The sequence below is a fragment of the Ctenocephalides felis genome, unplaced genomic scaffold (genome assembly GCF_003426905.1).
Source record: "Ctenocephalides felis isolate EL2017-DRISC unplaced genomic scaffold, ASM342690v1 CF-g0.4_SCAFFOLD_00845, whole genome shotgun sequence".
NCBI classification, from domain to species: domain Eukaryota; kingdom Metazoa; phylum Arthropoda; class Insecta; order Siphonaptera; family Pulicidae; genus Ctenocephalides; species Ctenocephalides felis.
In genome coordinates this window covers 6,260,579-6,276,142 of record NW_020536999.1, presented here as the reverse complement: position 1 = coordinate 6,276,142, position 15,564 = coordinate 6,260,579, and the positions used below count along the sequence as shown (strand labels likewise).

Below are 15,564 nucleotides of genomic sequence, written 5' to 3'. Positions count from 1 at the left end.
AAAACATGCTTGTTAATATCAATTTTAGTTTAAAACCAATTAGGCGAAACCCCCAGTATTTTTTATTCCGGGCAATTTTAAAAAATCGAATTAGTTTTTTGTTTAATAAAATATTATTTAAAAAAACTGAGAACGTCTATCGATTTGTTACTTAGACGTGTCCTTGTCATACTTGCGACCAAATTATGTTTAATTGTTGTTAAGGCCTAATATAATAATTATAAGTTTTTTATTCTTTAATTTGGCTTCTAGGTTTTAAAACTCTTTTTTTTAAGTTTGATTAGAGAAAGTTACTTCTTTAAGAAGACACTGATTTAAATTAATATATACACTATGGTATAAAAATCTAAATTAATATATACATTTGACAAAAGATTACAGAAAGCCTTTCTGGGAAATATTGCAGACTGATAAGATTCCAAATGCTATTGAACCGATATTGTTTCAAGAATCAAAATGCTTTCATCCATTTTTTATATTTGGCTATATTTGTCATTTTCCATTTATACAGTGAAAACCGAATTTTTCTACTAAAAAACCGTTTTTTGAATCCCATAATTTTCGTCAAAAAACCGGTTTTCAAAACCTATAAGCCGTATATAACTTTTTATTATATAAACATGTGTCCAAGTAAATTACAAAGATTGATAAAGTATTATTTCTTTGATGAAATAACGGAACAAAAATTTGTCTTGCATCTTTAGTTTAATACGGGGGTTTTAGAAATTATAATGTTTGTCATAATAGATGGTTTAGGTTTGCTAGATGCAATAATAAGATTTTTAATACCAAATATTTTATTACCTTTCTGTAAATATTATTATGAAACTATTTTCAAAATGGTCATCCATTATCGATTTACATGCTTAAACTTTAAGTAGCATTTTATAATACTCATTGTTTATTAAATGATTTTCTTTTTGTAATATATTTATTGTGTTATATAGGTAGTATATTTTAATAAATAGTGTATTACAATATTGCACTTGTTAACAAAAACTATATCAAACGGAACAATTACCAGTGAAATATATATATCTTATATATAAAAATGGAGCTCTCGATCAAATGATTCGGTAAAACTCGAAAACGGCTAAACCGATTTGGCCAGTCTTAGACTTGAAAAAATCGTGCCAATCAATAGGTTGTCGGAAAGGTGAGATATTATTTCAAAATCGCGTAGAAACTTTACATTTTTAATTTAAAATTTTTTGTAGATGAGTAATTTGAATAAACGTTCTTGACAGATGATGTTCAATTACGTTCGATAGGATGTTTTACGTGAATTTTATTTAATTATGATTTATTTATGGTAAGTAGTTTTGTTTGTAGTTTTATTTACTAGAAACTCAAAATATCAACTTTTTTACTACCAAGGTAAAAGAATAACATAGCATTGCCATAACAACGCTATGTTATTGCAGAATTGACCCTTATATTTATTATTAAATTCTATATTATTATTTATTCTTTATATATGTACCAGCTCGCCCAAAAAACGTTGTTAAAAAGCCATAAAAAATTATAATATGTTTGTCGTTACAAGTCTCAGCATAATCTGAAACTGAAAAATATGAACATTCACTTTTCAATTGTGTTGCGATTTCAAATTTGCCGCCGAAAAACTCACAGCTGATTTGTTTTTAACTTCAACTTGATCTGTTGTTTATAAAACAAAATGGAGGAGAAACGTCAAAGTGGTTTATGGGATTATTAAAGTTAAATTCGAAGATAAGTTAAGTAAAAAGGTCAGTGCTAGTGTTAAATCATATTAAACAATAAACGAATTAGTAAATATTGTAACACATATATTATTATTATACACTTAGACTTCTCAATTTTTAAGAACTCATCACCAGTTTGTTTATTATAACCAAACTAACCTCAAAAATGTCTGAAGAAACAAATTCAAACACAACAATTAAAATCGAACCGTTCGATGATTATCCTCAAGTGAAACAGGAATTTGGTGATTGTGAAAATACATCAGATTTGTATATGGATGATGATATATGTCTGCAGCAATTTCTTAAATCCGAGGTTACAGTTGACGAGGAAATAAAACAAGAGACGATTTATGACCAAGAAGACGTGACTAACACAAACAAAACAGTTTTAGATGAAAGTTCTAATATAAGGGTTGAAGAGGTCAGTAATTCAAGTAATTTAGTGGATAGCACAAACAAATCATTTGAAGAAGTTTCAGCAAAAACTAAAATAACTAATAACTTGAAACCGTATAAATGTGAATCATGCAATAAAACATTCAAAACAAAAAATATCTTAAAACAACATGAAAGGATCCATTCTGCAGAACGCTCTTATAAGTGCAAACTATGCAATAAAAGATTTTCACAGTCAAGTAATTTAAGACAGCATTTATCAGTTCATACTGGAGAACATCCTTATGTGTGCGAAATATGCAATAAAACATTCACAACAAAAAATAGCTTAAAACAACATGAAATGATCCATACTGGAGAACGGCCTCATGAGTGCAAAATATGCAATAAAAGATTTGCACTGATAAGTAATTTAAGAAAGCATTCATCAGCGCATACTGAAGAACGTGCTTATGATTGTGAAATATGCAATAAAAAATTCAAAAGAAAACAAACATTAACTCAACATGAAATAGTACATACTGGAGAACGCTGTCATGAGTGTAATATATGCAATAAAAGATTTTCACAGTCAAGTCATTTAAGAAGGCATTTATCAGTGCATACCGGAGAACGTCCTTATATTTGTGAAATATGTAATGAAAAATTCAGATTGAAAGAATACTTAAAACAACATGAAATGATCCATACTGGAGTACGCCCTCATGAGTGTGTAATATGCAAAAAAACATTTTTAGTGTTAAGTCATTTAAAAAGTCATATATTAATGCATAATGAAGAACGTGCTTATGATTGTGAAATGTGCAATAAAAAATTCAAAACAAAACAAGCATTAACTGAACATAAAATAGTACATACTGGAGAACGGCCTCATGAGTGCAAAATATGCAATAAAAGATTTACACAGTCAAGTAGTTTAAAAGGGCATTTATCAGTGCATAGTGAAGAACGACCTTATGAATGTGAGACATGCAATAAAACATTCAAAACTAAATCTATATTAAGGCACCATAAAATTGTACATACTGGAGAACGGCCTTATGAGTGCAAAATATGCAATAAAAGATTTTCACAGGCAGGTAATTTAAGAAAGCATTTATCACTGCATATTGAAGAACGACCTTATGAATGCAAGACATGCAATAAGACATTCAAAACTAAACATTTATTAATGCGACATGAAATAGGACATAGTAGGAAACAAACTGTAAAAAAACAGTCCTTATAATTTCACAACTTATATGAATACAGGTTATTAATTCTAATTTGTGCATTATATTACTCTGTTTGTTATTCATAATTAGTGTATTGTATGTAATTGTTTAATAATATAAATACATAGTACAAATGCTGGTTAAGTAGAACTTCTTTATTAGCGTTTTCGCAATTCGCGGTCAAAAAAATTGCGACCCAATTCCTATATTCGCGGCTTCCTATATCAAACCCAAAATTCTATGTAAATGCCGTCATTTTTGAACAAATGAAGAAAACTTTGAACGGAGATGTGCGGATTAGTTTTTAGCAAAGGCAGGTCTAGCCTTTAGTCTATATATATGAGAATCAGTCTTCAGGGCAATACATCAATTAAAAACTTGTATGAACTTATAACATTTTTATTGTTCTAATCTAATCTAATCTAAATCTAATGTTGAATTTTTCCTTTATTACAGATATGTCGATGATATAATTACTTGCATTCCTGAAAATAACTTTGATTCTTTGTTAAAATTTTTTAACTCTTTTAACACTATTCCTACCGCGACCGGTCAAATGACCGGTCATGCAAAATCTATATTTTTCAGTATTGATTGAAGAGTTAATGCTAGTTTAAGAGTTTATAAATACAAATACAAAATATTTCTTTTGTTTTAGAATGCGAAATCAGCATTTTATTCTATTTTATCCAATTTTTTACGATTTTTTTTCTTAGAGTGTATTTTCTGCACACGCACTTTTACGTTTTTGGCTGATTTTGTTCGCCCTATCATCTTTCTGAAACATTATCTGGAATATTTTCTTTTAGGGAATCTGTTTTGATCTTGTTGATTTTTTTCTGAATTCTTGTTGGAACTATACGGGAAGTTAATTGGAATAGAAAGTCCTTGTACATCGTCTTCCCGTAATTTCTTTATGTGAAAACAATGGATTTATCATGAATAAATACAAGGTAATGTAAATCTTTGATAAATTCTCTCTAAAATTCATATTTTACCGAAAGATTTCTGACTACTTTATGAATGACATCTACACCAAACACGACGCTAATACCAATTGAATTGACTCCCATATTAGTGTAATTTTTTCAACATATGTGTATGTAAGTGGAAATTAGAATCTTCTTTCTTAGCTTCCAAAATTGTAAATATTATTTGAGTGAAGTCCTTGATTTTTAGTTCTACCAGTATTTGTAGATGTTATATTGCTTCAATTGTACCTACCATCACAATTTCTTTTTTTACTAAAAGTTTAGCTATAAGTAGGATGGTAAAAACGTTTAAATTTTTTTGCATCAAACTAGCGATTTTGATAATACGGTTTCATTGCAATGAAACCATGGTTATAAATCTTCAAAGAATTTCTCAGTTTTCTACGTATTAGTCTATTAACTTCCTGCGGGCGTTTCCCTTTATATTTGAATCTTTAAAGCTTAATCTTCTGCAAGCAATGTCATTAGGTTCTTTGATCCGAACCAAAACTATTGTAAAGAATCAGTATTTATATATAGAGACTCACCATCAACTCATTATCACCAATTCATTACCAAATAAATACTGAAAAGAAAAAAAAATTTCTTTTACTATAATTATCTTTTAATAATTTTCTGTTCCTGCATTTTCTTCAATCGATCCATCGTAGGTTTAAACACTCACATTTTTAAAGTTGGATATATAGTTTTATCAAACAGTAATATTTTTTGCATTGATAATCATAATAATATCATAGAAAGATACATATATAAAATCAAAACAAGGACTAAAATAATATAAAGTTATATTGGAACTTTTAATTTAGGAAACTGTAAACCGATTTTTTAAATATCAGTTTTAGTTTTCAATATAATTTGATGTGTTAATACCAAGCAAATTACAAAGTGTAATTACTACGTTAATCTAACGTAACCAGAATAACATTGCGTGTACGTAACATAGAAGTCACACATATGTTATACACATACACATACTATCGCAGCCATTTTGTTGCTCGGTTACGTAACGGTTTCGTTTTAGTTGCGTTTTCAAATTACAAACTAAACGTGCATGTGTCCTTGATGAAACGTTTTCTTTACTGTATCGATTTAGGCATATGATACTTTTTTTATAAATACCTAATTAGAGCATTCTAAGCTAGAAGCATATTTAAAATTTGGAAAATGTAGAAGATTTATTTCAAACATCATTTCATATAATATCTTAAGATCTTTGCAAGTTGTCTAAACCATTTTACATATATTTGTGATATTGCTCATCGATTTACTATATACATCATGCAAACTTAAAAATTCTGATCAATATGTAATAATATATCGTCATTCAGTATATATAAATATCTATATGAGTAATTAACATTAAATTAGTTTTAAGATAAGTTATATATTTATTTATAAAATAATTCTAAATCAATGATTTCATATTCAAACATTTTATGTTAAGACATATTTTAATAATGGATTATACTAGACGGTTATCAAAATTTTACACCCCATTTGTGCGATTTGCTGGGCATAATTATATTTACATCGTATATTGAACAGTTACTAGAATTTTATACTACGTTTTCCTGAATATTATTGAACATGTATTGAATAAATTTACACCTTACCTTTATTGAAAATACATGTTTGTCGATAATAATACGTGGTCTTTTACAACAATTTTGATTGCTATCAATGTAGTTAAACCAACCTTCGGATTCAGAACAAAACCTATCAATTTGTTGTTTGGATTTCTTAGTAAAAAAGACATTGAGCAAAAATGAGAAAACCCACTTTGTATACCGTAGAAGTGCAATATTTATACACCTTGCCTCATATGCGCAGCGTGCATACAGAATAGGAAAAAATGCATATAAATTTGCAGAAGACAATTTTTACCACTCTAAATTCTTCTGAATTTACATTTTCTCGTAAGTTCGATCATGTTCTTAACAATTAATTTTAAATTATGTTCTTACCACAAAAAAATGCCGTCCGAACATCGTCTTTCGTACTACCGGTCAAATGACCGGTCGCGGTAGGTAAGACAGTATACAATTTTTTTTCCAAAAATAAAAAATGAAAATACAAATTTACATTGAAAAATGTATCATACTCACATATTAGGAAAAGTCATGAAGTTTGATGACGATTCAATTACGTTTAATATGAAAAATACTAATAGAAAAATCAAAAACGGTCATTTGACCGGTCCCGGTAGGAATAGTGTTAAACGTAATTGAATGGTCATCAGTCTTCATGACTTTTCCTAATATGTGAGTATGATACATTTTTCAATGTAAATTTGTTTTTTCAATTTTTACTTTAAAAAAAAAAATTTATACTGTCTTACCTATTGCGACCGGTCATTTGACCGGTAGTACGAAAGACGATGTTCGGACGGCATTTTTTGAAGTAATTGTTAAGAATATGATCGAACTTACAAGAAAATGTAAATTCAGAAGAATTTAGAGTGGCAAAAGCTGCCTTCTGCAAATTTATATGCATTTTTGAAGTAAAACTTCTTTAGGCGCGACATGGGTGTAAAAACTTCATTAGGCGCGACACGGGTGTAAATCCGTACAAATGCAACGAAAACGCCAACGTGAAGTTGAACACTACGACGCTAGTAGGCGTAGCTATCGCAATTATTCGATCTAGTATGCGAGCAAAACAAAAAATACATCAAATGCCAAATCATATGTCAAAAACAAATAAAAAATGTGTCGACTTTCACTTGAGTTTTGTATTTAGCTCGTAGTCTCTAAACATTTTTTGAAGTAAAACTTCTTTAGGCGCGACATGGGTTAGGTTGGATAAAATAATCAGGTTGGATGCCAAACTTGTCAAAAGATATTAAATTCGGGTAAAATTCCCACTTTGTGTAAGTTTAACGGGTTTGTTTTTCCGCCTATACCAAATTATCTATCTAAACTAGATACTGTATCTGAAAGGTTAATTTCACCTAGGTTGTGTTTCATGCAAATTAGACGATTGCGACATGCAAATGGACAATTTGGAATGTTTGGCCAAATTATAAATGTGCCTGTTGACATTAATAATATGGTTAATTTATTACCTCGTAATATTGATGATGATCATTGCATTAACGTTCACATAAAAAAGCAAATGATTCATAGATCAAGCTATGTGCAGGGCTTGATAAATAAAACAAATATAAAAGTATGGCTTCAATTTGTTAGGCAAGACGGATATTACAGCTGTTCAAGGAATGAAATTATATCGTCAGCGAAAAAGTAAAAAAATACAAACAGTAAATGAATGTATGTTAATTTTAATTACATGAAGTTCTGCAAACACAATTGTTACAGGATGAGTTAATTTGCAAAAACAATAGTTGTTTTGGCGTTGTTTAACATAATCCACTATGTGAATGAATATTATAGAATTTATTAATCAGCAATTACTTTAAAACGATCATGTCATATTTCAAGTACGACTTTGATTACATTATTGTTTGTAAATATTATACATATTTTTAATGTAATCATAAATATATAATTTATCGTTATATAAATGTGTATAATGATTGAGGACACTATTGCATCACGAGTGTTACCATATTACAAATAAACATTATTCAAAATTGTTATACGATGTATTTATTTTTACTTAAATGCCATTTTGTACAGTAGCAAATAAGTTTTACTTCAATCGCGTGCGATCCTTACGCGCACTCTTTTTTTATTATTTAAGATATCCAAAATTGCATCTTAAACTTCTCCTAATCGATATCGTGAGGGCCGAATTGTATGTATTCATCTTTACTTTCCCATTTGTTGTTATAAAGTGAAATTTTTACGAATTTTAAAAATACTGTGGAAAGATTACTAAAAGATGCAAAGACATTATATATTGAAAAATAAAACTATATTGATAATTTAATATCCGAATCTTATGTAGGCGTGCGCATCGCATTAAAGGTAGGACCGGCCTTGATTAATACTTAATTTAATATTTTAAGGGAATTAATTTGTCATATTTGTTCATATGTGTATAATTCGATCTGCCATACGTATATTGTATTTTATATTATTAGGTTGTCAAATATCTCCCTTCCGCTTTTTTGCTCTTGGTTTATAATACAAAAAGGCGGAAGGGAGATATTTGACAACCTAATATTTTAATTTCTCGCACATCTCAGCTGTTTTTCGGCAATAATAATGTAGACATTTCATTTTTCTTATTTGTAATGATAAATTTATTACACATATTCTAATATTGTCTAGGTTCATGAGTAAATTGAAATTTTTGGCAGGTGATAGTTTTCATTTGTTTTCAATGCAAACAATGACATGTTGATTTTTGCAATTTTTTCCATTTATTTCTACAATATTGCACACACGTCCCAGTACTTTATAATCACATATATCCTAAAAAGTTTCCTTAACAAACTTCAGAAAGATTTATCAAAATCTGGATAATCGTTTAGGAGGAGTATACAGTGAGTGCTTGTAATTTAATATGAACTTTATATAATAGCAATAAAGCTCAAATTGATTCTACGTTTTAGTTAGAAAACGTTTATATGAGAAAAAGATAAGGGCTGTTTTAGGGTTTTCCCGGCAATTATTCGATTTTTTCTTATCGTAAGAACCATCTTTGGACTTCAACGAACATTTTAAAAAAAGAATTGGCCAAATTGGTCAAGGCGTTGTTGAGTTATGCGCTTACCAACACATTTTGCGATCCATTTTTATATATAAGATTTACAATTTTTTTTAAAGTAACTTTTAATTTGATTGGATTTAGTACACAAAAAGTAAGATGTAATCTGGAAGAGTATAAAATACATTGATTTTGAATTTATGTAGAAAATCGAGGTAATTCGCGGGTTGATTATAATCAAATATTTTCAAAATTTCAATTATTTTTAACGTATGTGCAATATTAATATTTGGGTTTTGAAACATTTTACTTATTTATTGTGCGATTTATTCTATTGAGCAAATCATGCCAAGACAGCTAAAAAAAACCATCTTGTCGTTTTCAATCATAACACTCGTATTTCATGTTGGATTTTTTAAATTTTAATTTAATTTTATTTTTCACAATATCCAAAATTGGGTCGTAAACGTCTCCTTATTGATATCGTAGGAGCCGAATTGTATTCATCCTTGCTTTCTCGTTATATTCAGATTATCAGATTGTTGTTTTAAAGTTAAATTTTTATTTTTTTTTATTTTAGAAGTATTGTCGAAAAATGAGTAAAAATGCAAAGAAATTACACATTTCTTGAACTATATTGACGAAAAACTAATTATATTTGATATGTATTATTTCTGCTTAGTTAATAATTATTAAGTTTAGAGTATGGACACCACAAGGTATAAAAAAAGCCTTAAGATTTTCGTTCCAAAGTAAATTTTGCTTCCATTTTTCATATTTGTTCCACGCATGTTTTCAACATTCAAAGTTCAACAGATGCGAAACATTTGCAACAAAAGCAAAAGTTACAATTCAATTTCTCGGAATAAACAAGTCATTTTCTAAACACTGACTCCCCATTTTTCATTATCCCGATTATAATTTGTTCATATTTTTTAACCAGTTCCGTTTCAACTAAATCAGCTCGCAATTTTTCAATAATGCCCAACAATTAATTTAATCTTTCGCAGGTTTGCGCTTATGTGATTGAACACTAGATAATTTCTTTTTCGATTCCACGGTAACTTCAAACAAAGAAAAAATTGAATAAGTAGATTAAGCAATAAACAGAGTTGTTATTTACTCATTTGCAGAGTAATTAATAGGTTAATTGTTTCTAATGATATCACATTGCAGTCTCCGTATCTATAGTTCAGTTAGAGTGCTCATTATAATTTATCAAGTATTCTAGATTTTATATAAATAATAAAAAATATAAATAATATAAATTTAATTTCCGAAACGTAATAAGAATGTTATAAGTTTATACAAGTTTTTAATTGATGTATTGCCCTGAAAACTGATTCTAACATATCTCTACATCAAAATTATTAAAATTTCAACACATATATATATCACACATATATAACACACAATATATATATATAATATATATATATATTTGTCCCCTCCTCAAAAACTTTTGTATATTGAGATTTTATATTTTCTGTTAAAATTAATAATAATTTAGGATTTCAAATTTTGCCGCCGAAAAACTCGCATTTAAAATGTGCTCAATGTTGTCCAACCTGATCACGGGTTTGTAAAACACATATAGTGGAGAAATATCAAAGTGGTTTATGGAACTGTTAAAGTTAAATTCGAAGATAAATTTAGCTAAAAGGTCAGTGTTAGCATTATATCATATTAAACAACAAACAAAATAGTGAAAATCATAACACATATATTATTATACACTTAGACTTCTCAATTTTTAAGAAATCATCACCAGTTTATTTATTATAACCTACAAACTTCAAACATGTCTGTAGAAACAAATTCAAACAAAACAATTAAAACCGAACGGATCGATGATTATCTTCAAGTGAAACAGGAATTTGATGATTGTGAAAATACATCAGATTTCTGTCTGCAGCAATTTCTTAAATCCGAGGTTACAATTGACGAGGAAATCAAACTAGAGACAATTGACGACCAAGATGATTTGACTAGTACAAACAAAACTGTATTAGATGAAAGTTCTTCCCTATGTAAAGAAGAGATCAGTGAATCAAGTAATTCAGTAGATAGCACGAACAAATCAATGGAAAAAATTTCAGGAAAGCGTAAGACAACTAGTAAGTTGAAATATGAATGTAAATCATGCAGTAAAACATTTGTAACAAAACAAGGCTTACAACAACATGAAATGATTCACACTGGGGAACGCCCTTATGAGTGCAAAATATGCAATAAAAGATTTTCACAGTCAAGTAATTTAAGACAGCATTTATCAGTGCATACTGAAGAACGACCTTACACATGTGAAATATGTAATAAAACATTCAAAATGAAAAAATTTTTAAAACAACATAAAGCAGTCCATTCTGCAGAACGCTCTTATGAGTGCAAAATATGTAATAAAACATTTTTACAGATAAGTTATTTAAGACAGCATTTATCAGTTCATACTGAAGAATGTCCTTATGTGTGCGAAATATGCAATAAAACATTCGCAGCAAAAATAGCTTAATCCGACATGAAATGATCCATACTGGAGAACAGCCTCATGAGTGCAAAATATGCAATAAAAGATTTGCACTGATAGGTAATTTAATATCTCATTTATCAGTGCATAGTGAAGAACGACCTTATGAATGTGAAATTTGCAATAAAAAATTCAAAACAAAACAAACATTAACTCAACATGAAATAGTACATACTGGAGAACGCTGTCATGAGTGTAATATATGCGATAAAACATTTTCACAGTTAAGTAGTTTAAAACAGCATTTATCAGTGCATACTGAAGAACGCCCTTATGAATGTGAGACATGCAATAAAACATTCAAAACTAAACATTCATTAAGGCAACATGAAAGAAGACATTCTAGAGAACAAACTGTAAAAAAACAGTCAACAAAACTGATAAATTAGCCTAGAAACTGTCTGGCCTTATAATCCTTATCAATCACTCAACTTATATTGATACACAGGATATTAAATGCACTTTATTTAATATATATTTCAGTTATTCTAAACTAGTGCCTTGTATGTAATTGTTTAATAATATCAATACATAGTACAAAATCTATTTATTTTTGTTTTATTCGAAACATTACTATTTTTGTTCTTCAATTCTTCAATATTCTTAGTAAAACTCTTTTAGGCGCGACTAGGGTGTAAATCTGTGCAAATGCAACGGAAGTGCGTTATGGCAAATAAGAGTCGAGTGCCAATGATTCGTCATTCGCTCTCGATGATATCATTTCTATACGGGTCGATTGTGATTGGTCGTCGTGTCACGTGCGAGGGCGTACGCCACATACGTAATTAGATTTTAAGGTTACGTCCTAGTAGAAATCTCGATTTGATTAAAAAATATGTGGATCGGTAGAATAATTTATCCCGTCTTCAGTAAATAATTTTAATGGAAATAAAAAAAAACAAATGAAAAATCCGTGTCGTGTAAGAAACGTAAGTTTATTGAATTAATTTGTATTATTCGTGGTTTTTTATATATATATATATTTTTTTTTAAATTATATATATATATATATATATATATATATATATATACATTATTTTCATATCTCAGTCAGGCAGAGTTGCCTGGTATGAGAGATTATGAAAAACAGTTTTCATATAATATGTATACATTTATCATTTGACTATTTCATTAATATAATATCTATTATAATTAAAATATTTTTATATATAACTCTTCAGTCTTCTTTGTCTTCAATTTCCTTATAGTATTTCTTTATTTTTCTTTTGAATTTATCGTCATCATTGGTCATCTTAATATCATTTGGCAATTCATTATATATTTTACTGCGCTCCATATGATATTTCCTCTCAAGTTATTCCATATAAAATTATAGATATTATTTGCGTTTTAAGAATTAGTATTTTATTTTTTTTGCCGAAAAAGTGGATCCTTTTCAATGCCCCTGTTAATGTTCCTATGTTTCTTTTTATTTTGTTTATATGTTCTGTCCATGTCAGTTTTTCATTTATTATCAGTCCTAAGTATTTTATGCTTTCCACTTCTTCTATTTCTCTATTATTTACGTTAATATTTAGTTTAGTGTTCTCGGTATTTTTTCTATGTTTGAAATATATGTATTTTGTTTTATCGATGTTAATTGCTAGTTTATTTTCAGTTAGCCACTCGGTGTATATTTTTATGTCCGTGTTTATAGTATCTTCGAGTCTTTTTTTATCCTTATCCTATGGCAGTATCCTCTGCATATAATATGATTGGTGTATAATAGATGTAATAAAGGTCCTAATACAGTTTCTTGTGGGACTCCACAGGTTATCATCCTTTCCATGAGGAAATCTTTAATTATTAAGACAAACCCTCTACACCCAAATCAAAATCAAAATTAGTTTATTGAGTAATATGCCATGATCTACTGTGTCGAAAGCTTTTTGTAAATCAATAAAAATGGCAGCTGTTAGTATGCATATTTTCCTCAAGAGCACCTGATACCACATACCAGACTGATGGTATTAGACAAATCTATTAGGGCACCTTGTGTATTTGATGAAGGGAGGAAACCATATTGATGTTTATCTATTTATTTGAATGAGCAAATTTAGTAATCTTTCTTTAATCATTTTTTCATATATTTTCGAAAATGTATTAGTTATTGTATATTCATTGTAGATGTCGTGGGTTACCCGTATAGAAATATATAAATTAACAGAAATATATTTCTATGTTTTATAAAAATGTATTAAAAATTATCATTATCAAAACTATACAAAATGTCATGATATGAATATTGTTTTTCTTAAAATCTTAAGCCGGCCACAGACGTAACTGTACACTTGTGCAACTGAATGAATGCGCAACCAGGCGTATTTTCACAGCGCCCACAGACGGTTCAAGTTTATGTTCAAGTACTTGCGCAAGCATATCACAAATGTCAAATAATAAATGTCAAAACATAACCTAAAAATATATTTTTTTTATTAATTTATATATTTACAGCATCAGAAGAGAATTCAAAGTGTTCATAGGGCTAATTTAATAACTTTTAATTGTCGATATATTCATAATTTTGTATTATGAATTCGCTACAAAGTAAAATAGAAACGAGACATGTGCTGCCACACGCGGCCAACGAAGGAACTTGCCGACTTGAACGATTGCGCAATTAAAATAATCGAAAAGTGCTCATGCCTACTCGCTTGCACCAGTCTGTCCAGTTGCGCAAAAAACACGCCACAGACGCTACAGAATACATGTGCAAGTCGCAGGTTGCGCAGTTATACAGTTACGTCTGTGGCCGGCTTTATAGCCTCTTTGATTCCCACAAGTGCATACAAATTTTTTATGGTTTCTTAATGAAAACACGTATATATTTATTTGTAATAACTAATTCTAATCTATATGTATATAATTAAAGATGTATTTTCTTTGTTGTTAATACGAAATATATTCACTAGTCTTTACAATATATGTTTTGCAAATTTTATTAATAGGTGTAGAATCAGATGTTTCAGGTGCTCAGACAGCATGATGTCAAGTAGTAGTGAATTTAAAAGTACAGATAGCATTATACAAAAATTGTGGCAATGAATTTATCATAGAGATGGGAAAACCGTTTGCATTGCTAAGAGACTGGTACTAGTTCAATTAGCTTCGAGATGATTCAACGGAACAAATATATATATGTACACCAGCTGGCCCGAAAAACGTTGCTAAAAAGCCATGAAAAATTATAATATGTTTGTCGTTGCAAGTCTCAGCATAATCTGAAACTGAAAAATATGAACATTCACTTTTCAATTATGTCGCGATTTCAAATTTGCCGCCGAAAAACACGCAGCTGATTTGTGTTTAACTTCAACTTGATCTGTTGTTTATAAAACAAAATGGAGGAGAAACGTCAAAGTGGTTTATGGGATTATTAAAGTTAAATTCGAAGATAAATTTAGTTAAAAGGTCAGTGCTAGGTTAAATCATATTAAACAACAAACAAAGTAGTAAAAATCGTAACATATATATTTTTATACGCTTAGACTTCTTATTTTTAAGAACTCATCACCAGTTAGCCTGTTGTAACCAAACTAACCTCAAAAATGTCTGAAGAAACAAATTCAAACACAACAATTAAAATCGAACCGTTCGATGACTATCCTCACGTGAAACAGGAATTCGATGATTATGAAATGTCAGATTTTTATATGGATCATGATATATGTCTGCAGCAATTTTTAGAATCTGAGGTTACAATTGACGAGGAAATAAAACAAGAGACGATTGATGACCAAGATGACTTGACTAGTACAAACAAAACAGTTTCAGATAAAAATTCATATATGTGTGATGAAAAGATCAGTGAATCAAGTAATTCAGTGGATAGCACGAACAAATCATTTGAAGAAGTTTCAGATAACAAAAGTGAAACAACTAATAACTTGAAACAGTATAAATGTGAATCATGCAATAAAACATTCACAGCAAAACAAAGCTTACAACAACATCAAATGATTCATACTGAGAACGCCCTTATGAGTGCAAAAATGCAATAAAAGATTTTCACGGTCAAGTACTTTAAGACAGCATTATCAGTCCATACTGGTGAACTTCCTCATATTTGCGAAATATGTAATAAAAAATTCAGA

At 29.1% G+C, this 15,564-nt stretch overlaps 1 protein-coding gene and 1 pseudogene across 1 annotated transcript; both read left to right on the top strand.

The window, feature by feature from the left end:
• The first annotated feature begins 1,890 nt into the window (after window positions 1–1,890).
• LOC113371222 (zinc finger protein 85-like) lies at window positions 1,891–3,351 on the top strand. Its single transcript, XM_026611862.1, has one exon. It carries the CDS (start codon window positions 1,891–1,893, stop codon window positions 3,349–3,351), a length of 1,461 nt encoding a protein of 486 aa, XP_026467647.1.
• Window positions 3,352–10,744: 7,393 nt separating this feature from the next.
• LOC113371213 lies at window positions 10,745–11,859 on the top strand (annotated as a pseudogene).
• The last annotated feature ends 3,705 nt before the right edge of the window (window positions 11,860–15,564 follow it).

Excerpts from the sequence above, each read along its gene's own strand:
- LOC113371222 (XM_026611862.1), top strand. The coding sequence starts at position 1,891 with ATGTCTGAAGAAACAAATTCAAACACAACAATTAAAATCGAACCGTTC.